The 22588-nt window shown below is 44.2% G+C and overlaps 1 protein-coding gene across 1 annotated transcript in view; it reads left to right on the top strand.

The window, feature by feature from the left end:
- The window catches only part of CHRNB4 (cholinergic receptor nicotinic beta 4 subunit), a 157488-nt gene that overhangs the window by 122186 nt on the left and 12714 nt on the right, over positions 1-22588 (top strand). Inside the window, exons 3-5 of the mRNA XM_069222043.1 lie at positions 3821-3865; positions 3977-4086; positions 14130-15102. Of these exons, the coding sequence (XP_069078144.1) occupies positions 3821-3865; positions 3977-4086; positions 14130-15102 (1128 nt within the window). The remainder of the gene's footprint in view (positions 1-3820; positions 3866-3976; positions 4087-14129; positions 15103-22588) is intronic.

Here is a 22588-nt window from a genome sequence, read left to right as displayed (position 1 = left end):
CCAACCCCTTCACCCCCTAACCCCTGCCCCCACCCCTAAAAGCTACCCCAAACCCTGCCCCAGCCCCACTTACCTGACCGCGTCCTCTCCCGATGGCTCTTCCTTTTTCTCTGCCTTAACCACGCATGTGCGTTGGTCAGCACATGCGTGGTTAAGGCAGAGAAAAGGCTCTGCATTGTTCAGGCAAGCATCGCTCCGCTTGCGTAAACAACGCAGGCGTGGTTCTAAACGTGTTGTTCTGGATCTTTCCCCTTTGGACCCCCTGCTCTGTCTGTCTACATAGACGTAGCTACCCTCTCCACAACAATAAGGAATTCATCTGGCACCACCTCACATGTACTGGGAGGTTGTAATTGGAGCCCAGCTGTGTAGTGTGTTCACACCTGAGCTAGAAACCCCTTTAGCACAAGGGTTTCCAGCTTGATCTGCGATTGTGGCTCTTCACTGTGTGACGAGGCAAGAAACCGTGAGTCCCATGGCACCGTGTGAGTTGGCAGGCCTGCTTAAACAGCGGGCATGTGCCAGCCTACAGAACCAGCAGCTTCTCCATCGTCTTCAGTAGAGTGTGCAACAGACTAATGTTCTGTTGCCCCGTAATTACAGGCATGACAGGAAGCTGAAAGCATACAATGAGTAGAAAGGGCAATTAAAACGATGATTTGCAATAAGGTTATTTTAACATGAGAAAACAATTTTAAAAAATGGGATGGATGGATGGATGGATGGAACTCTAATAAATTACAAAATGAAAGCGTTATTCTGGACTTGGACAATACGAAGAAGAAAAAGCCCAGGCTAGCCATCCTAACATGTAAGAGAGAAAAAGTGTGAAAAAGATATTAAATCAAAAAAGCTGATTCTTTCGAAAATCGTGAATTTCACCACTGTGACTTTTCCCATGTCGTTTCTGCTCTGGGCCAACATCTTTCATTGCTGAAAGTCTACTAGATTCCAATGAGGTATGTAGGGTTTCAGACACTTTGAGTGTTCATGAGTTTTCACCTTGAGGCTTACAAAATTAGAATTAGCTACCTGTGAGGGATAGCAGAGGATCCAGCTTGTCAGACCCAAGGTTAATTGACAAGTGTGCTTTTGTGTGCATCTCAGTATCACATTAGTTGGGCTGCTGCATGGCACGTTTCGAGGACATTCATTTGGCAGATCTGTATGCGGGCTCCAGTATTAAGAAATGATGGTTTCATAATGGGTACCTGCTTCATCATGGGTTAAGCTGTCTGGGGAATGTGCTACTGAGTCCTGGACAAGATTCATAACTTCAAACTAAACAACTATTTATGGGCATTTTATGGGTACCACACTCCTACGTCGCTAGTTACCCTTTCAGTGTGTTATCTAGCAATAGAACTCATAAAGCCATCCAGGAACACCACATGATAACATTTTTCTGACTGTGAAACATTCACAGTGCCATTGGCGGAATAACCTAGGTCTACTTGCAGGGTAGCAGATTGTGTAGCAATAGAGTGAAAGCAATTACCAAAGTATGGAAAGTCTACGTATACACTGTGTGGACAGTCTTGGCACAGCAGTAGGTACATGAGCACTAATATTTATTTCGATTACAGGTGTTGTAATGTAGATTGCTAATATAAGATTGTACTAGAAGGGCAGGCTTGAGTAATTGTATAATGAACTAATAGAATATGTTATAGTAATGATAATTACTTAATTTTCATGACAGTGTGGGTGGGAAGTACAGCGAGCCCTTGTGGTTGGTGTGTATGCGTGTATAGTATTTCGGTACTATGGTTTTTAGGGTGGGGGTGGGGAGCCGGGGTAATTTTGTATTTAGTGGGCGTGGGGGGGCCGGGGTTTTAGGGGCGGGGTGGGGGGTCAGGATAATTTTGTATTGAGGTTGCGGTAATTATGTTTTTAGGGCGGGTGGGGGAGCGGGTTTTTAGGGGTGGTGGTTGGGGTAATTTTCTATTTAGGGCGGGTGGGGGGATCAGGTTTTTAGGGAGGGGCTGGGGGTTGGGGTAATTTTGTATTTAGGGCAGGTGGGGGGCAGGTTATTAGGGGTGGAGGGTAGGGGTAATTTTGTATTTAGGGCGGGCGGGTTTTTAGGGGTGAAGTATCAGGGTAATTTTGTATTTAGGATGGGTTGGGGGGGTCGGGTTTTTAGGGGCAGGGGCGGGAGGTTGGGGTAATTTTGTATTCAGGGCAGGAGGAGGGTGGGTTTTTAGGGTTGGGTTGGAGGGGTCGGGGTTATTTTGTTTTTAGAATATGGGTAGTTTTATTTTTGGCAAGTGGGGGTCGGTTTTAGGGCTCAGGGTGAGTGGGGGTATCAGAGTAGTTTTTAAAGGTGGGGAGTTGGGGTACTTCTGTTTTTAGTGGCAGGGTGGAGGGGGTCAGGATAATTTTGTTTTTAGGGGTTGGGTTGTTTAATTTTTGGGGTGGGGTCGGTTTTAGGGCTCAGAGTGGGTGGGGGTATCGGGTCATTTTTAAGGGTTGGGGGTCGGGGTACTTCTGTTTTTAGGGTGGGAGGGTAGCATGCAACAACCACGCATGCCATTTGCACACATGCTTTTTCTAGGCATGCTTTTACAACAAAAAATCGTTGTAAAGGCATGTGTGGTAAAGGCATGCGTGGAAACAGCGCAGTCATTGTTCCGACCGCGATGTTCAGGCATGCGGGGTTGCCGCATGCGTGGTTCCATCATACAACCCAGTCATTTTGATGAACTTTGATCTAGTGTTTTAAAAGTGGTTTCCCAGGAGTGAGTTTATGTATATTGGAATAGAGTTTTTGTATTCTTTGTTTAAGGACACGAATTGTACTTTCAAGGTAATCTTGGTTACAATGGCAGCTTTGTAGGTAGGCCACGTGAGGGGTAATGCGGTGTAGCCATTCTGTGGTTTTCTCCATTCTTTGTGATTTGTAAATTGAGTTTTCTCGTGAATCGCAAATTTGGAAACTGAGCAGTTACGGCAAATGTGAATGCGTGGTGGTCTTTGAAAGGGAGGAGTAGACCGTGTTAGAGGCTTCCTTGCGGCTTGGGGTTTTCAGCAAGCAGTTGCCAGTAATTTTTGTAATGACTTTCTGATCCAAAATTGACTTTCTTCATATTGTCTAATTAAACTGGCTGGTACCACAAGAGGGTATTCTTTGTTTGTTTGCCCTCTAGTTTCTATTAATCCTTTTTTAAATCTCCTGTGCTGTTGAATGGGGCATCTTTTTGTTGTAAATTCTTCAAGTGAAGTGATCTGTTAATGCTTCTATTTGCTGTATGCTTCGCTGCAGTTCCTTCTGATGTGCATCATTTCATCTTTAAGCATGTTGTTTATTGCCATTTGTTTTATGTAAAACCAATTCCGATTATAGCTTTGCTTTAACCTTTGTTTTCTTTCACTGAAACAAAATGTGGGTGTACGTGTGTGCTCAACATATATATGTAATACAAAATGGTTATTTCCCCACAGTAATGTATTCTTTTCATTGAATTACTGCAGTGTGAAAATTCAATAAAATAGGGTTACAAGTTAAGCCACAAATGCACATTTCCTCATAATTATTTTGCAATTACATTCAGTTATACAGCAGCAGATGTCCTTTACTGGTGTGTGCATTAATAACGGGCATCTTGCTCTCACGGCGCCAGCAAGCAATCTCTAAAAATGCGCAGGGGATCATCACGAGTGCCTCGTTTTACCTGACGAGATGTGTGCGGGGAGAAAGATGCGGTTATTACCTCACCAGTTGCAGTCCTAATTCGGGCCACAGAAAGAGGCGCGCTGTAGTAATTTGCCACAAGGAAAGAGTTTGTATTTTCCCCACTGACTGTTACCCCTTCTTTTCCAGAACGAGCGCGAGCAGATCATGACTACCAACGTTTGGCTGAATCAGGTAACTGGAGGTTGTCGTGTAATCTATTGGGTGTGGGTGTCATCTCCTCCAGAGCATCAGCAGGCCAGGATGTGGCATTGCAGAATTAAATGAGTCTCATTATTATTCCAGGAGTGGGTGGATTATCGATTGACCTGGGAGCCAGGTGAATATGACGGCATAAAAAAGCTGCGGATCCCCGCGAAGCACATCTGGTTGCCAGATATTGTGCTTTACAACAAGTAAGTTCTGCTGCGTCTTAACACTAAGGAGTGGGTGACAGGAAAGCGTTCAGAAGCCAGTAGGGGAAAAAATCAGAGGTTAGAAAATCACTGCTTTGGAGTAAAGAAAACTATTGCATGATTGTGTTTTTTTCAAGTGCACATATTTTGGGTACACTTTTCTTTAAGCACCCTAGTTGTATTGTACTACTTGTGTTAAAAACAAAGGAGGACTGCAGTTCGCCATCCTAACGCTAGACGTCGCTATGTATTTGTCAGACGTATCACCCAAAATCTAGTGGGTTGAAGGTGCCACAGAATTTAACTGAAAACAAATGATTTGTTTTAAACCAAAATAGAGACAGTTTAAATAGACAGATGTAAATTTGGACTTAAAGTTCTCTATCTTAATTTGAGTGAGCTTCTGCTATAACTTTCCCAGGCAAGTGGGAAGGCCGGCTGTCTGGTGAAGGAACAATTTATGGGTTTTATTTTTATATATGACTGAAATAAGAAATCAGACAGAATGAAGACGCGCTGCAGCGACATCTGCCATGTGTATTTTCATTTAGTCTGGTAAAGTGGATAAAGATGCTCTGTGGGTGCTGTCACATTTAGTTTGTGTTGTTTTTTTCCCTGTATTAGCTGACACCGCAGAATAGAAAATGTCAAATTAACGCCATTAGAAAGCTTCAGGATAACAGATGTCCCTGTTGATGTTTATCGCTTGTGGGATGTAACCAGGCCTGAACCAGTTTCAGCCAGCCAATTCAGCCCAGCACATCCGTAGAAGCTGCTGTTTCTTCATTGCTCATAATGTTCTAGTAAAATGAAACATATTGTATAACCCTTCCAATGGTTATATAGCTGTATCCATTTGTGTGCATTTCCAAAAATAGTTTTTGTGTGTGCGCAGAAGAGAAGCAGGCAAACAGGAAATTAATAATAATGATAGAAGAACTGAGCAGTGTGACTGGTCAGGCAGTGGCGTAGCGTGGGTTGTCAGCACCTGGGGCAAGGCAAGTAATTTGCGCCCCCTAACCCGGGGCAAGGCAAGTAATTTGCGCCCCCTAACCCGGGGCAAGGCAAGTAATTTGCGCCCCGTAACCCGTGGATTTTAGCACTCGAGTCTCTTCCAAGATGTTGCGCCCGGTGCGGCCGCCCCCCCCTGCACCCCCCACGCTACGCCACTGTGGTCAGGTACACAGTAGGCAGTTTTGGGATATTTTAACTTAAAAATATAATGCATCAGGTTTATAACGGAGGGCCCAATTGGGGGTTTGGTGGCTTATTTTTCGTTCAACCTTGCGACGATTTTCCTTCCTCTGCTAAGGTGGCAGAGGAAAATCTGAACAAGATTAGAGTTCTCCAGCTAGTGTGGCAGAGGTTTCTCTATAAACGTGGTGTTATTTGCCATAGAAGGAGCCACCTAGGAGGGGAGGCCTCCCACAGAAGTTCTGCCAAAGGCCTTTTTGGATGGTGTGATTTCTTCCCATTACCTATTTGCTAGGTAGCCCGAATTATGCGTAAGATACTGTGGGCCAGATTTACAAGGCCCTAGCACCCTTTCAGTGACGGTCCCGTGGCGCTTTTCACTGCACCATATTTACAAGAAGGCGTTAAGCCACTTTTTGTGGAGTGCTAAATCGCCATTGTAGATTGTTTATATGCAGAAAGGAACACCTTCCTGACATAAACAATCTATCCCTTCAACACAGACACCCTTGCACTATTGTGCAAGGATGTCTGCGTTGGTGCTGGCACCTTAATTCAGCGCCGGCGCAGGGGAAACAAAGGAGTTCACCGTAGTCCTGTAAATATGGCTCATCCTTCCGTGTCAAAAGTGGCACAGTGCTGCAATTTTTGTTGCAACACCGGGTTGCGCCACTTTGTCGTAAATCTGGGCCTGTGTGATTGGAAATAACGTTTCACGTCGATATCCTGCACTTAAGTCGGGATATTCTGAGTTTTTGTCTCCAGAATGGAAAATAATATGCAGTCCGGAAATACTGGGTCCAATTTTATATGGGAACAAATCTGCTCCCATTTTTCACCTGTTGTGAGTGGAGGCAGTGCAGGGTGGAAGTTGTGAAGGGTCAAGGGTCGAGAAGGCTGTGTCAGACAGGAGTGAGCTTCCTGTGCTCCTCCATGCTGCAGGAGAGTGTCAGCCGGGGCAGGGACTGGACTGCACTTAGCCAGTGGCTCATGCAATTTTACTGGCCTGATTTTCCAGCTGGTAAAATCAGGCCCAGTGTTCCTCACCTAGGAAATCCGGAATCATAACCCAGGCCAGCTACAATCAGGTGGTTTGGTATCCAAACAAGGACTACTGCTCCACCCAACTTAGAATCAGGGCCCAAAGGTGGCCAGAAATAATATGCCCCCAAAGTGGGGCACCTTGCAGGGGCACATGTCTAGTAGTAGAGTTAAAGATTTCTCTGCATGTGAGAATTCCGCCATACCTGATGAATATCCCCAAGCACAATACACATGTTGTTCCCCACATAATCTCAAATAAAATGTTGGAGGTACATGAAAATAAAAACATACAAAATACAGGGTACTGTAGGTTTCAAAGGGCGGGCGCTAAAACCAATCAGAAACACAGGGAAGAAGCAGATCGGACGCTCTGAAAAACTGCAGAATCGCCTAATCTTATGAATGCCCGGGTCAGAATTGCAGTACAAACCAGGTAAACTACAACCTGCTCCACAAACAACCTAGAGACTGAGCCAGCCGAACATCCTTGTTATGCCCAGCGTATGCATGCGAAAACTCACCCTCCTGTGCCTGCTGTATGGGGGGCCACTTGGATTCTGGGAGACGGCCACAGCAAACAGATGCCATGCTGTATGCCATCATTGCAATACTGGGCGTTCACCTGGAGTGTGTACAGAAGGGCACAATGCCAAGGCCCGACAAGGCAGCATGTCCACTGGAACACGGTTTTCAGAACTATCACCATCGAGCCAAAATAAATGACCCCACGTGCAGACCACAACTCTGCAGTCAACACCTCCTAAGGTGAGCTCATATCTGTGCACAACCTAAATAAAATGCCTGAGAAACAACGTCAGAGACAGCTATTGATGAATAACACAACTGAGGTATGACATCATACAGGGTGTTTCATGCAGGGCACCAGCTTTTAAACTTCCCTGAAGAGTGTGAGAGTTGCCAAGTGCTCAGCAGAGAACAGCAACATTTTTAAGTCTCGCCTGAGACAACAGAGCCGTGACATTTGCAAGACACTTTGTCAGCTTTAACTAAAAGGAGGCTTGGAGGTCTCCCGCTGCTTACCATTCGTTGGCCTCATTGTCACTTTTATTTGCTGGCTCCTGATTGGTGAGCCCGTGCCAGTTTCACTTTCTCTTCTTCTGTTTCATCCGTCCGTTGACCATGGGCCAAGTATTGATTGCTTTTACCTATTAGTGTTCTTCTGCTGTTCACAGTAGGACAGACGTACTTTTTTTGTTTTCACCCCACACTACCTCATCACTCTCTGCCTACCGCACTGCACAATGAAAACACTTTGGCCCAGATTTAGGAGGGCCAGCACCATTCTAATGACATATTAGTGTCATTTTTCTGATGCTAATGTGGCATTAAATGACCAATTATTTACAAAGTGGCGCAGTGCATGCATTGCCTCGCTTTGTATCCCTTTGCACTACATTTTGCCTGCGCCAGGCATAATGTATGCAAAGGGGTCATTCCCCCGTTAGGGGGGATGAAAAAATGGCGCAAAGAAAAGTCATTTATTTTCTGCACTTTTAACGCCTGCTCAGAACAGGCGTTTAAAGGAGGCTCCCGTTGGTTACAATGGGCCTCTAGGTGCTTTGCAGCATTAGCGTCAACATTTTTGAGGCTAATCCTGCAAAGCGCTGAACTAGTGTAAAAAAGTCTGATGCTAGTTCCCTAACTGACGTCACAGTGCACCGTATATTATATATGGCACAAATATGGTGGCATTAGGGGGCACTAAGGGGCACAAGAAAGGTGGTGCTGCACTAGGTGCAGCACTGCTTTTCATAAATATGCCCCTTTATCTTTCTGTTCGGGTTCTGTCCTTCCTCTATGCATGTTTCCAAGAGGTGACTGTGGACTAAACCCCATTACAGAAAGACTGTGACAAGCACATGATAAAAAGGATTAACTATTCTTTTTCATTGATGGTAATTTTGTATAGTGCTTACATATCACCCGAAAGGTGGCTACACGTTTCATCCTGACGTTCCATTTACCTTTTCAAAGCCAATAGGTCTCGTCTACGCAGGACCTGTTGGCTTTGTTAATGTTTTTTTAACCATGTTGCACAGCAGCACAGCTGCTGTGCAGTATGGCTAAAATAAAAAAAAGGTTCTATGACATAATCTATGACTGCGGCATAGCACCTTTTTTTACTTTCAACCATGGTGTACATCTGCCACGCTACTGTACATCGTGGCTAAAAATCACATTGATTGGCTCTGTCAATGTGATTTTTTTAGCCATGTTCTACAGCAAGTGGCATGGCTCCTCTGCAGGATGGTTGAAAGTAAAAAAAAAAAGCTCTATGAGGCTGCCAGCATTTCCCCCTTCATAGCGCTCTATTTGTTTACTTTCAGCCATGCTGCACAGCAGCCGTGTTGCTGTACAATATGGTGAAACATTTTTTATAAAGCCAATAGATTTCACTTAAGCGAGAACTATTGTCTTTGCCAGTACTTGTTTTCAGAGGAGCTACCAGCACAGAAGGCGTGAATAGAAAATTAAAGCACAATGTCAAAAGTAGAAACAGCCAGAAGGACAAGACCAGCGCCAGAGGAAATAGCTGGGACACATCACCCGCAACAGCTCCCAGCAGCCCTTCACAACACTATACAATGCAGAGCAGGAGTCCACAGGAGAGGCAATGTGAGCACAGCTGACCGCAGGTTCTGTGCACAGGCACACCACTGCAGAATGACAGCACAATCAGAGTTCAAGTACAGGCAAAAATGAGTGATGTATAGAGGCAAAAATGAAATATCAGTGCAATCACATGACGGAAACAGCAGCATAGTCATTGAGCGACAGGGGATAATGTGGAGCAGGAACAACAAGGAGTGGCAAAAAGTGAAGGGATGCACATGATAAGTGCATTAAGCAGGTGTGCGAAATTGACTCTTTGTCACACACTTGATTAGTTATCAGACACATGGGTTTGAGGTATTGCAAAATGCAGTATCCGAGCCAGGGCAAATGCAGTGTGCCTCACGTATCTGGAAATATCTGGTTATAAATGCATAATGTACGAAAACACACAAGGCAGCAGAAAATGTGAGTATTACAACCACGTGAAGCAGTGTACCAGGGAGAGGCACAATGCAGTGACATCTACAACTATCACATTAGCAAACAACGACACTCGCATATTGTAGCTATTAGTGCCTCCTACACACACTGCCATCTGACATGATGTTGTGTAGGTGTATGATCATCTGACCAGCAGATCATACGGAAACTGATTCTTTAAATATCGGCCTAAAAGGCCCCATGTTATGGGTATGTTCTTTCAATGTCTGATGCATGGACTCTGCACTTCATGGTTGGACAAATGCTGTCATGGTGGTTTGAACCATTATATGAACTTGCAGTGTAAATCACTTACTATGATGAACATTGTAGGAAAGTGAAGTATTAAACAGTGAGGCTGATTAAGTCTCACTATGCAATACTCCCACAGCACCATAAACTGGGTCCTTTGGATTCACAATAATAAATCCCTAGCTCAATCCTTGTAGAGTGGCACAGAACAGTCAGGCTTTTCTAGAGGAACATGTGCTTAGCATTTCAGAGTACCAACATGGACGATAAGTAAAAGACAAAACTCAAAAGAAATACTACACCAATTTATAAACATAGAGCATATTTTTGTATACATTTTGACACCAAAATGAACACAATTGGATCAGTATACTCGGAGTTATGGATTTTAGAAGGAAAAATAAATCAGTGTGGTTCACTACTCTCAAACTTGGTGCAGTCAATGGGGAGAACAGCTAGTGAAATCACAGGGGGATAAGGTGATGCGGGTCCCAGGACTAGGGGTCAGCAGTCAATATAATTTTACCTGGCTTGTAGGGCCCAGGTGAAGACTTGTCCTGGCTGTCCTTGGTGCTGAAAGCAGGAGATGCAGGTGCTGGAAAAACACACTATTGACACTCGGTCACCTGCAGGTCGAGTTCAGGGAAACCCACTGTGGATAAAGCTTGTGCAGGTCCCTGGACCAAGGTTCACTAGGCAGTACAACTTTACCTGGCTCGTATAGCTGGGGTGCAGAGTGGTCCTGGCTCTCCTTGATGCGGAACGCAGGAGCTGCAAGGTGTTGGTTTTACCACTGAGATGGTGCTGGTGAAGAACAGATGCAAAAACTCGACAACACAGCCTGGTGGGGTGGTGGGCGGTTGAATGTGCTGCGCGGTTTCCTCGAGGTGCAGTATCGAACAAATGTAGTGGTAGCCTTGGCAACAAGCCTTTGCAGCCGCTTACACAGTCTATGGTTACTTTTAATTTCCTGGAATCTAGGAGAAAACAATAGCCACCTAAAACTTGCTGGTGGTCAGGACTACATTTCCTTCAATGCACTAGACCCTTTAGTTTTGGGAGATCCCTTGGCGGGCCCGATGGCCAGTGATCCTGGAATGTGCTTTTTCCTGCGAGCTGCAGGGAACTAGTACCCCTAGTCCAAGGGAGTTCTGGAGTTGAGGTGCTCAGAGAAGTTCCTCTTGCCTTTGGAACTGGTCTCTGGTCCAGGACAAGTCTCAGTCATGCAGTTGCAGGGTGGTTGCCACAGGTGAAGAGTATCGCGCCTTTGCTTTGTGCAGGTCGCAGACTCGGGTCTCTTCTTTGTTCTTGGTTGTAAGTCGAAACAGATCTGAGGTTTTGGTACCAGGTGTGCCTTTAAATCCTAGATTTAGTGACATTAGGGGTGTGGGTGCAAGTAACCAATTGGCTACTAGCCCCATGGCTAATCTGCCCCTGAGGTGACCACTGGGTTTTCTACCCAGAACCCTCAATTTGGTCACTTTTCAAACTGCAGGCAGAACCCATCCTCGGTTGTGCAGACCTGGTACCCTGCCCCAGGGGGTGTGGCTAACCTGGGGGTGTACGCCTCCTGACTATCTATTTCTCCCACCTGCCCGGGTGCAAATGTGCTCCTTTGGGAGTCAGCCTGCTAACATATCAGAGGCGGTGTGGGCTTTGAAGCTCGTACTCTTGATATGCTTCTTCACTAGCTATCCTGTCCGGGAAGGAGGTGACACCTCTCACCCAGGCAGGTATTTGTTTCTAACTCGTGGGAGTGTTCACAACTCCTGGAAGGGGGTCAGATTCCTGTCTTGGCGGCAGCAGCTGCAGGCTGCCAGCCAGAACACAGGAAAGGTTGGGGAAACCAAGCAGGAACCTCTAAAATAGCCACCTGGGTGCATGTTACACTAATTCTGACTTTGGAATAAAGATGACATACTTAAGAGTGCTATAATGGACATGACTATCTCAGGATGCCCAAGTGCCAGCCCATGTTATCCTATGGCCTCCTGACCACTTATAGTAGACCTTAATGGAAAGAGACTACTGTAGGGACATAAAAGCTTGCATTTATAAGCTTGCACTTATATGTCCACAAGCTTACTATAATGCACCCTGCCTCCTGCACGTAGGAGGCCTACCTTAGTGGTGACTGGCATATATTAAAAGTAGTGCTTTGACCTTGTCACACATGCTGAGGGCAAAGTTGAGTTGGAGCACTTTGCACTGTTCCTGCAGTCTCCAATAGCAGGCCTGCTGCCATCTGTTTACTTTGGCCAGTCAGTGGCAAAAACAGTGCTTCAGGACCTGGTGACCCCTTTAACTCCCATGCCCTGGGTACCACTGCTACCATTTACCAGGGACTTTTATGTGGGTTAAAGTCCTTGCCATTTGTGCATACCAATTCACAGTCATCATATTTAAGGAGAGATCAGTGTCACTGGGGCCTGGTTAGCAGACTCCAATATACTTTCAGAGTCATACCCATCAGCATTGGATCGAAAAGTGTGAGGATGACCATACAAAAAAGGCACTTTCCTACAAACATGTTGCCTCATTTCAGATTATCTGTCGTGATCCATCCTGCAAAAAATTACACTGCAACTGGAAGTGGTGAGTTGAGACCAGAAGTGGTGAAGGGACCAAGTGCAAGAAATGTGATTGTGAGCCACCTTCTATATTTCAGCACTTTTCCTTACAGAGAATACAGTGCTTCTGGTCCTTGTACGGTTTTGATGGCTTGGAATCGGAAAGTAAATTGTTCTCCTTTCTCATCCTTGCCAGAGGCCTGGCCTAGTCAGGACCTTACCAGCCCAGCCTCCTTCTCTGTCGAGAAACAAGGTATTGGGAAGGAAAGATCTGAGATGCTTTTGTAACTAGATGGTATAGCCTACTGCTAAGCACTCCCAGGAGAGTAAAGAGGAAAGCTGAGACCCTCAGTTCACTCACTACCAGATCTCTCAGTAGGAGAAAACACTATTGTTCACCCCAACTTCCTACACATTAAGAGCCTATCTGAGCCTTAGCACTCTCTGAAACATTAAAAAATCAATAAAGGTAGCTTAACAGGCTGGCAAAAAACCCTACTGACAGAAGATAAAAATAATTTCTACTGTGTAGATGTCACAAAACCAAACCCTTATAGAATGCAATGACTTGGTGGCCTTAGCTTGGAAGTACATCTCTTTGACAATTTCCAGTGCCTTCTTCCAATCCAGGTGTATAACATTGTAAGATTAAAAAATAAAAAGTGGATAAGGAAGGGAGGTGTGAGAAGCAATTTATGAGCCAGGGTGCAGTGGTGGAGAGCACAACACGAGCGGTCATTTTAACCAAAAAATGAGTACTGAGAGGGAGGGGCAGGGGAGCAGCGTACGAGCTGAGGTGCGGGTGAAGAGCAAGAAGCGAGCAGCTCAGCCGCAGTGTGCTGTAGCCTGCACCTGGCCAAAAAAAGTTAACAAAAAAAAAAAGTAATTATAAAACGGAGTTGCGGGGGGCAGAAGGAACCGGGCAAAGAAAGTGTTGCACTGGAGTGTTAAAATGCTAAAAGTGAATGTAAAAAGCAAAGCACTGGGTTATGGCTGTATTTTCTTCGTGTACACAAAAGAGGAGCTGTCTTCTTTCAGGAGGACGTGAATCAAATGAGGATGGGTGTGCAGTCTAGAAGAAAGATAGTGTGGATAGGTTATGAGGAAGAACTTGCTTTTACCAAGTATAAATGTTTAGAAGGTTGGTTTAAAATGAGAATACATACAGGTAGGCTTTGGATTGGATAAGGGTATGAAAACGGAATGGGGCTATCACCAGTAAAATTAAACTATTTGATTGGTCTTTGTTGTTTAAAATAAGTTAGTTTTCTATTTCAATCAAGTAAGAAAATAAATCAAATGTAATGTGTGGTTTTAATTAAGAATGTATGCCAGCTTTCTTTCTTTCCGGCACGGAGTGTAACATAACAGATCTGATTGGTCTATGGGCCTGATTACGATCTTGGCAGATGGAATACTCTGTCATAAATGAGACAGATATTGCATCCGCCATATTTTGATTTTGATAGGATATAATGGGATCCAAATAGGGTGGACAGATATCTGTCATGTTTGTGATGGAATAACCCTATCCGCAAAATTGTAACCCATGTTTACTTTCGTAACCATCGCTTTTGTGTTCACTAAATGGGTCATTGCATTAATATTATTAAGACCTAAATGAATAAAAAATAAAGCATTTCATGGCTGTTTTAATTTTAGCAATTGTTCTTTCATGCAGTGTAGAGGAAATACAGATATTTTCTCAATTTATATTTCAAACAATAGGGTTGATTATTTGGTGAGGATTTGCTGCATTAAAGTTTTGAAAAAGTGTTTATCTTTCACCAAACGCAAAATGAAAACAATTAGACCATTCACTGTAAATCATTGTACAGCAATCTAAGTAGCACCACGTTTAAAGTAATTCAAGTGTAAGTATCATCATCAATTCTACATTTTCATGGTCTTTTTTGTTTGTTTCAGTGCTGATGGTACATACGAGGTTTCCCTCTACACCAATGCAATTGTGCAGAACAATGGGAGCATATTCTGGCTACCTCCTGCCATTTACAAGAGTGCATGCAAGATTGAGGTGAAACATTTCCCTTTTGACCAACAAAACTGCACACTGAAATTTCGCTCGTGGACCTACGATCACATGGAAATTGATCTTGTTTTAAAAACTGGTTGGGCTCGGATGGATGACTTTAGTCCCAGTGGAGAATGGGACATTGTGGAACTTCCTGGAAGAAGAAATGTAAATCCCCTAGATCCAACCTATGTTGATCTGACATATGACTTCATCATTAAAAGGAAGCCTCTTTTTTATACAATCAACCTCATTATCCCTTGTGTGCTCATAACATCTTTGGCGATTTTAGTGTTCTACCTCCCTTCAGACTGTGGAGAAAAGATGACTCTTTGTATATCTGTATTGCTTGCCTTGACTGTTTTCTTACTTTTGATTTCAAAGATTGTCCCGCCAACATCACTCGATGTTCCTCTAATTGGGAAGTACCTGATGTTCACCATGGTGCTAGTGACATTCTCCATTGTTGCCAGTGTCTGTGTGCTTAATGTTCACCATCGCTCACCCAGCACCCATACAATGCCACCTTGGGTAAAAATGGTTTTCCTTGAAAGACTTCCAATGTTCCTGTTTATCAGGAGACCAGAGAATAACTCAGCACGGCAGAGGTTGATCAACCGAAGAAAGAATCCTTATGACAGTCTCCATTCTCCCCCAACAGACATGTTCAAGCACACTGCCTACTTGGTGAACAAAGGTTCCACTACCAAGTATGACGTCAAAGTTACTGAAATGCCTGATGCTCTTACCAACCATCAAGATTGCAGGATTAGACCTTCACATAAATTTTCGTCTGGTGTTGAAGAAGCCATTGATGGCGTCAGTTTTATAGCGGACCACATGCAAAGTGAGGATGACGACCAAAGTGTAAGAATATCTATATTACAATTCATATTTTATTTAGGATCCTCTAGTGGTCTGTGTAGTGTACTTGTTCATTACTTACGGCATACCTTTCTTACATTTTAAACACGCTCTAAGCTTAACAGTGTTCTTGTTTTATAGATATTGGGGGTCATTATGACCCTGGCGAAAGGCGGAGAAGCGGCGGTAAGACCGCCAACAGGCTGGCAGTCTTTCCTCAGTGTATTATGACCATGGCGGTTACCGCCATGGTCATCCCCCGGTTCTCCGTTCCGCCCGCCAGGGCGGAGACGACCGCCGGGCTGGAGACCAGGGTCTCCAGCCCAGCGGCCTTCACTATACCGCCGGCGGTATTTGGACCCGGCTGACCGCAATGGATTTCATGCGGTTTACCATGGTCTCCAGCCCGGCGGCCATCACTCTACCGCCGGCGGTATGGACCCGGCTGACCGCCATGGATTTCATGCGGTTTGAAACCGCCATGAAATCCATGGCAGTAAGGACTATCAGTGCCAGGGAATTCCTTCCCTGCCACTGATAGGGGTCTCCCCCACCCCCCCCTGCCACCCCACAAAGATGGCAGGACCCCCCTCCCCACCCCGACCCCCAACATAACAACACTCATACACACACGACACGCACGCAGGCACCACCACCACACATACACGCACACACACCGACATACATGCCAACATCCACACACACAGTCAGACACGCACACCCACATTCAAACATACACACACACATCCATACAGCCATACCTACAGACATACAAGCACTCATTCCCATACACACAACACCCCTGCAAGCATACACGCACTCATACACCCCCTCTACATACATACACACACACACACACACACACCCATGCACGCATACAACACACAACTCCCCCCCGCCCCCCTCACGGACGATCGACATACCTGGTCCGACGATCCTCCGGGAGGGGACGGGAGCCATGGGGGCTGCTCTGCCGACACCACACCGCCAACAGAACACTGCCATGCCGAATCACAGGACGTGATTCGCTGGGCGGTGTTCTGTTGGCGGTGGAGGTGGAGCAACCTCCACTTCCCCGCCGCCCACCAGTATGGCTGTTGGCAGCTCTCCGTCCGTAAAAGGACGGAGAGCTGCCAACGGTCATAATAGGCCGAGCGGCACACCGCCACCACTGGCGGTCTTCCGAACGGCGGTCCCTCGGCGGTCTGGAAAAAAAGACCGCCGAGGTCAAAATGACCCCCATTATGTGGGCGATGTACAAAGTTTTTTCTAGGGTCAAGCTTGATTTACTCTTGGTAAACGTCAGTAGCTGTGCATACTTTATTTACCTGTCATTCATAAAGATACAATAGGAATCCAGGGTACAAATGCAAACTTTGACGCCCCAGTTAATACTTCTTAATTCAATTAAGTATTGTATAATTTGCACATCATTAGGATATAACTGTAAATAGGTAAGTATTGTAAGGGGTGGAGCGAGTGAAACTGGTATTGCTAGAAGAAGGGTCAAGATCATAAAATGAAAATTTTGTGACCCTCACCTTTTTCGTCCAAGTATTACATTTTAGGGGCATTCACAATTCCAGGCCTGCATGTGGAACAAGTAACCCATAACTTACACCTACATGGAGGTGGCATAAATAGGGCACAAAACTGAACAAGACCAAATAATTTAGAATTTACAAGCTGTGCATAGGAAAAGTGGTATGTATGAGAAACGTTATTTTGATATAGAAAAGAAGAATATAGCAAAAAAGAAAAGTAATTGTCCTTAATTTCCTGATGCTATGCATGCAAATGTGAAGACGTGAAAACTGCAGCCAAAAAAGTTTAAAGAAAAGATAAATGAAAAAAAAACGAAGAGCAAAAGAAATTGGTTAAAAAATATTGGGAAGAAACAGGTCGGTAAAAGGTAATAGTTAGGTAGATAAAAACTGGGGCACGCTGCATAAAGCACAAAAAAGACACGTTCAAAATGTACTTTGAAACACCCAACCCAGTAGATGATGCAACACTGCCATCTACATTAACCAACTTGTCACCTAAAAAGCACTATAGAGTGCAGTGCATACACACAATTTAGTTGCAGAAAACAAAGTAGGCAGGCAGTTAATCGATACTTGTGATTTTACTATGATTAACACCAGCAACTGTCACTAGGATTGTGAGTAGCTGTTCAGGATAGGGTAGTTGGTATAGGGACTTTATGGTCAACGTTGAGGGATTCTGGTAATCTCACATATTTTGTTACTGTATCCAGCGGTCTTGATTCTGAGTTTTATGACTGCTTGAACAGTTTGTTTCTCAGCATTTTTTCTGATTCTTTGTTTTTCATAGAGCTTTGGGCTCTGTACTCCCAGTGTTCTGCCCCAGTCTTTTGGTCTTTTGAGCTTTGGTTGGCATGTGGTCATTGCAGCTACTGACCAGTGGTTCATGGTTAGACAGTAGGGTGTGACACATTCTTCCACACACACAAAGAAGACGACCTGCAAGTATTCCTGACAGCCACCAGCACTATGTTAGTGAGATAACCCTGTACCATGACCTTCTCTTATTCAAATAAATAGAAAAGCTATTATTTTTTATTCTATCTGTGTTTCTGTATTCTGTAACTCATAGTATACAGGGTTGAAATGCATTGAGTGGCATATTCACAAACTGCATTTTGTAATATGTTTAGTAGTACTAGAATAGTACTACTAATGTACTGCAAAATACCATTCACATGCCTACATGTGGAGGTCTTCGTCTCCACCTCACCTGTCTTTTGATGTGCCAAGATCTCTGCCCAGAATGCGGTGGACTACGTCCACGTATGTAAATGTTTTAGTAGTAAACATGGAAGCGACAGAGAGGAGTTGCTGAAAAATGGGAATACTTACTACTAAAGTGGAGGGATTTACAAAAGAGTAAGGCAGGGTTTAGAGAGGGGTTTATGGAGGGACATGCACCCACCCACAAACAAATTGCTATTCACAAACTGCACTTCTATAGTTAGTACAGCCCCAAAAGTCCTAAGGCAGCTCAGCTCAGAGCAGGAGTAAGCCCAGCACCATGCATGGCCAACAACTGCAGTACCCTCCTTTAGAAAATAAAAGAGTAAGGGGCTTAAACTAAAACCGTGGAAGAGGTAATGTTAAAATGATATATCACATTTAAACTATTGCAAAACAATACATTTCATTTAATGGTAAAAAAGTCTATAAATAAAACCATATTATTTTGTTGTAAAATATTTTATTAACCTTATTTAAATGTGAAATTTAATGTAACATTAATAAGTGACATTTAATTAATTCCTTACACCACATTTAGTAATTTTAATACATAATAAAAATATTTTTATACCTGAGGTGTTTTTTTAATTTTAAAGTCGGAGAAGTAATTGTATTTTAATGTAATATATTTAAAGTAATTATATTTTGTATTTAAAATGAAATTAGTAATACTGCTACATTTTGTATTCTACATTTGATATGAAAGCATAATATTAACTAACATTGATATTTAACACAGAAAATATTTTTCAATTTGTTTTATACATTTATAAACATTTACAATTTCTCTAGTAATAACTTTACAACTATGACGCTTTATTCTGACTCTACCACATATTTCAGGGGTTGCAGACAGGTAAATCTACACGTTTGACTAACTTTACGCTAATAGATAGCGATGAGCCATATGTAATAAAGTTACTCATATGTGTATGACAAAGTTATTTATAGTACCTTCACCCATGTAGATTTACCTTTATGAATATGCCCCTGAGTGTCAGCATATGTTGCGGGATATGAAATGACATTACTTTTACTGGTGATCTGCCATAACCCAGAGGCACATAAAATGCATTGAGATGCTAATTGTAACATGTTTGTGGCTCAGCAGCTGTGAGGTGGTTGGCATTCTGATAAGCACGAGTTACAAAATTAGATTCAGTAGTTTAGGATGAGGTGGAACTTATAGCTAAACATTGAGCAGTGTCTAGAATTTTACACCCACATTCAGAGTGACTTTGAGCAACCACTAATCAGTTTGGTTACTCATACCATTACGCATTGAAGCACTACTTGCAAGGTCTGTGGAGGATAATTTTATAATGATATTTGGAAAGAACTGAATCTTAGTGAAGGCAGTTTTACTTTGCACTTACTTAGACATATAGGTTATGTATTTAACCATTGTCTGATCATTACTCTGATGAAGTAGAGAGGTTTAACAGCCAACAGTTAAGTGGTCAATAAAATTAGTGAGGCACGCGGTTTTTGTATAAAATGGATACAGACTCCCTAATCCATATCAAAGAAAAATGGTACCAAGTAGAGTGCCTTTTCAAAGTACCTTCCGTGCACTTATCGTCTTTCTTTTTTTTCCCCAACAAATTAAGTTTTTTTTGTATGGTGATGGAATGGCTGTGAGCATGGCCACAGTTTGTTTAGGTCAGAGCCTTGTATGTATTTAGAACTGTACTCTGCCATTCTATTCGATCTTGGAATTCCCAACTGTTTGCTGTTAAAAATGCATATTTTTTTTTAGGTCTTTGGTGTACCGTTAGTACTTCATTTTGGCACCAAGGATGGAATCAAATTAATTTGTCATAATACCCAAGGTCTTCTCAAAAGATGTTTATTTCTATCAATCCCTATGGAAGCCAGTGATCTGTGATGCCCTTCCAACTTAGAAGTCCCAGGAGCTAATGCTCGAACAGGTAAGGTTGGTGCCATTCAAACTTCAGTTGAGACGCTGGCCATGATACTTTGTAACCTCCCAGAATAAACCATTGCTTTCAGTATACATACCTAGGCTTTATCTACAACATTCCTTCTTCCGTTGATAAACTGACCAGGTGCCACCATCTGTCTAGTGTTGCCAGGGAGCGGGATATACAGTACATTAGTACACCACACCTTAGTTTAATTAAGAGAAAGTATTGAGCAGAGCTTATGGGCAATTTGCCACTCTTGCATACTCTGCTGTAATTAAAAGGGTGAACCAACGGCTCTGCTCTCAGATCAGGAGAAAAGAAGAAGGAGCATTGAATGTGTGCAAGTAGGAGTCTTTTGGAGTGGAGTCCTACTTGCACACATCCCATACATACATAAAATGCACACATCCCATACATACATAGAAACCGATCAGGAGGATGAGCATTCTCTTATACCACTCCTGATGCATGGAACAACTTCCCACTCCTTTTAAGAGCTTCTTTCTCTCTTCCTGAATTCTACAAGAAGCTGAAGACCTGGCTTTTCAACTAACCAACCTACCAATAGGCAGGGCTAGGCACACACACCTACTCAGCACCAAGATTCCCTTGCCAGTGATTGCCGGTAAATAGCATATATGTGCCTTTGTGCTTTATGTATGCACTCCTTTCTACATGGGCTTTCTCCCTGCTGGTCCTGTATGAAAGATGAGAACTGTGCATGCACTTTCCATAGTTCTATACTACTTCCTTCCATCATCCAAGGTACTACTTCCACAGAGACTGTGCCCTGCACTTTTTGTGTGAAGAGATACTTCCAGGCTCCTTTTCAAGCCAGCTGGTTCACACCCATACTCCAGCTACTGAAGAGAGAATGCAAGTGGCTAGAAAGACGATGACACTCTAGCAAAAACCTATCAGACTGCACCACCTTCAAAGCAGCCCTCCACAAATATCATCACTACTTCAGGGAAGCAAAAAAGATCGCCGTGATCAATCGCATCAAGAAGAACACCAATCGCTCCAAGGAGCTCTCCAGCATCATGAGTGAGTTCTCCTGTTCAGCAGCCACTGAGAATAACATCCAACCCTCCCAAGCCCTCTGCAACTCGCTGGCAGACTACTTCCATGGCAAAATAACCACTTACAGCAATTTTGCCATTCAAACCACCAGCCTTGACCACCTTCTAACACTGACCAATGCCACCCACAGCCACCTGATCACCTGGAAGCTGCTAACGTGTCAGGAGACATAACCCATCATGAGCTTGACCCACTCCGAATCACCTAACGACCTATGCAGCGCCCTCACCCCTATCCTCAATGCCTCCATCACAATGGCCTCCATCCCCGTCACCTGGAAGCACACAGAGGTGAAACTGCTCCTGAAGAAACCATCCGCCGACCCCAGCAAACTCAAGAACTACCATCCAATCTCACTACTACCCTTCCCTGCCAAAGTTCTGGAAAGAGCCATCAACTGACAGCTGTCCAAACACCTAGAAGAACACAATCTACCGGACACCTCCCAGACTGGTTTCTGCATCAACCACAGCACCAAGACCATCCTGATCGCTGCAACAGACGACATCAGAGCCCTCCTCAACCATAGAGAGAAAGCAGCCCTAATCCTCCTCAACCTCTCTGCAACTTCCAACGCCATCTCCCTTCACACCCTCATCACTAGACTCCACTACTTTGGAATCCACAGAAACACCCTCAAGTGGATCCACACCTTCCTTACAGGATGTACCCAAAGAGTTTGCCTACCTCCTTCTACCTCAGAAGCCACGAACATCATCTGTGGCGTTCCCCAGGGGTCCACGCTCATGGACTCAACATCATCTCAAACACCGACAACACTCAACTAAGCCTCTTACCCTCCGAGGACCACGTCACACCCAGAGCCAACTTCAGCAATGCCATGACCAGCGTTGCTGAGTAGATGAGATCCAACTACTTGAAACTAAACACAGACAAGACAGAAGTGATCATTTTCAGAAACAGGACCTCCCCTTGGAATGAAACCTGGTGGCCAACTGCACTTGGGGAAACCTCGACAGACCATGCCCGCAACCTTGGCATCATCATCAACAGCAAACTCACCTTCAAGCGACAGATAAACACAGTTGCATCCTCCTGCTTCCTCCTCCTCCACATGCTACTAAAGATTTTCATATAGTTCCTCATTGACGCCAGAAAAACAGTAACCCAAGCCCTCATTACCAGCAGGCTAAACTGTGGAAACACACTCTACGCCGGAGTCACCACCCAACTCCTCAACTGCCTCCAAACTATACAGAACTCCATAGCCGGCCTATCCTAGACCTCCCCAACCATACCAGCATCATCCCTCACCTCAGAAGCCTCCACTGGCTGCCAATGTATAAGAGAGGCAAGTTCAAGATTCTGACCCTTGCTTACAAACCCTTCCACAACATCCAACCCAAACACATTAACTGCCATTTGACCTTCTACCATCCCGCCAAAGAACTCCGATCAACCTTCCTCACACTGGCACACATCCCATGCGCCCACTGAGCATGCTGCAGAGACATTCCTTCCCCACCACCTGCAGACCGCACACACCCTCCCCTACTATGGGAAGAAACTCATGACCTGGCTCTTTGGCAAGAGGCCATCATTACTCAGCAGCAGCCTCCAGCGTCTGGATACCCCCGGGGTGATAAGCCACGCTCCACAAATACTGATTGATTGATAGATACCAAGGCGAGACCAAAAGATGCAAGATAAGTTTTCGGTACATTTATTGAAACAATCTCA

This window comes from Pleurodeles waltl, chromosome 3_1 (assembly GCF_031143425.1).
Source record: "Pleurodeles waltl isolate 20211129_DDA chromosome 3_1, aPleWal1.hap1.20221129, whole genome shotgun sequence".
Lineage (NCBI taxonomy): Eukaryota > Metazoa > Chordata > Amphibia > Caudata > Salamandridae > Pleurodeles > Pleurodeles waltl.
Note: the sequence above shows the minus strand (reverse complement) of the source record. Positions and strands in the feature narration are given on the sequence as shown.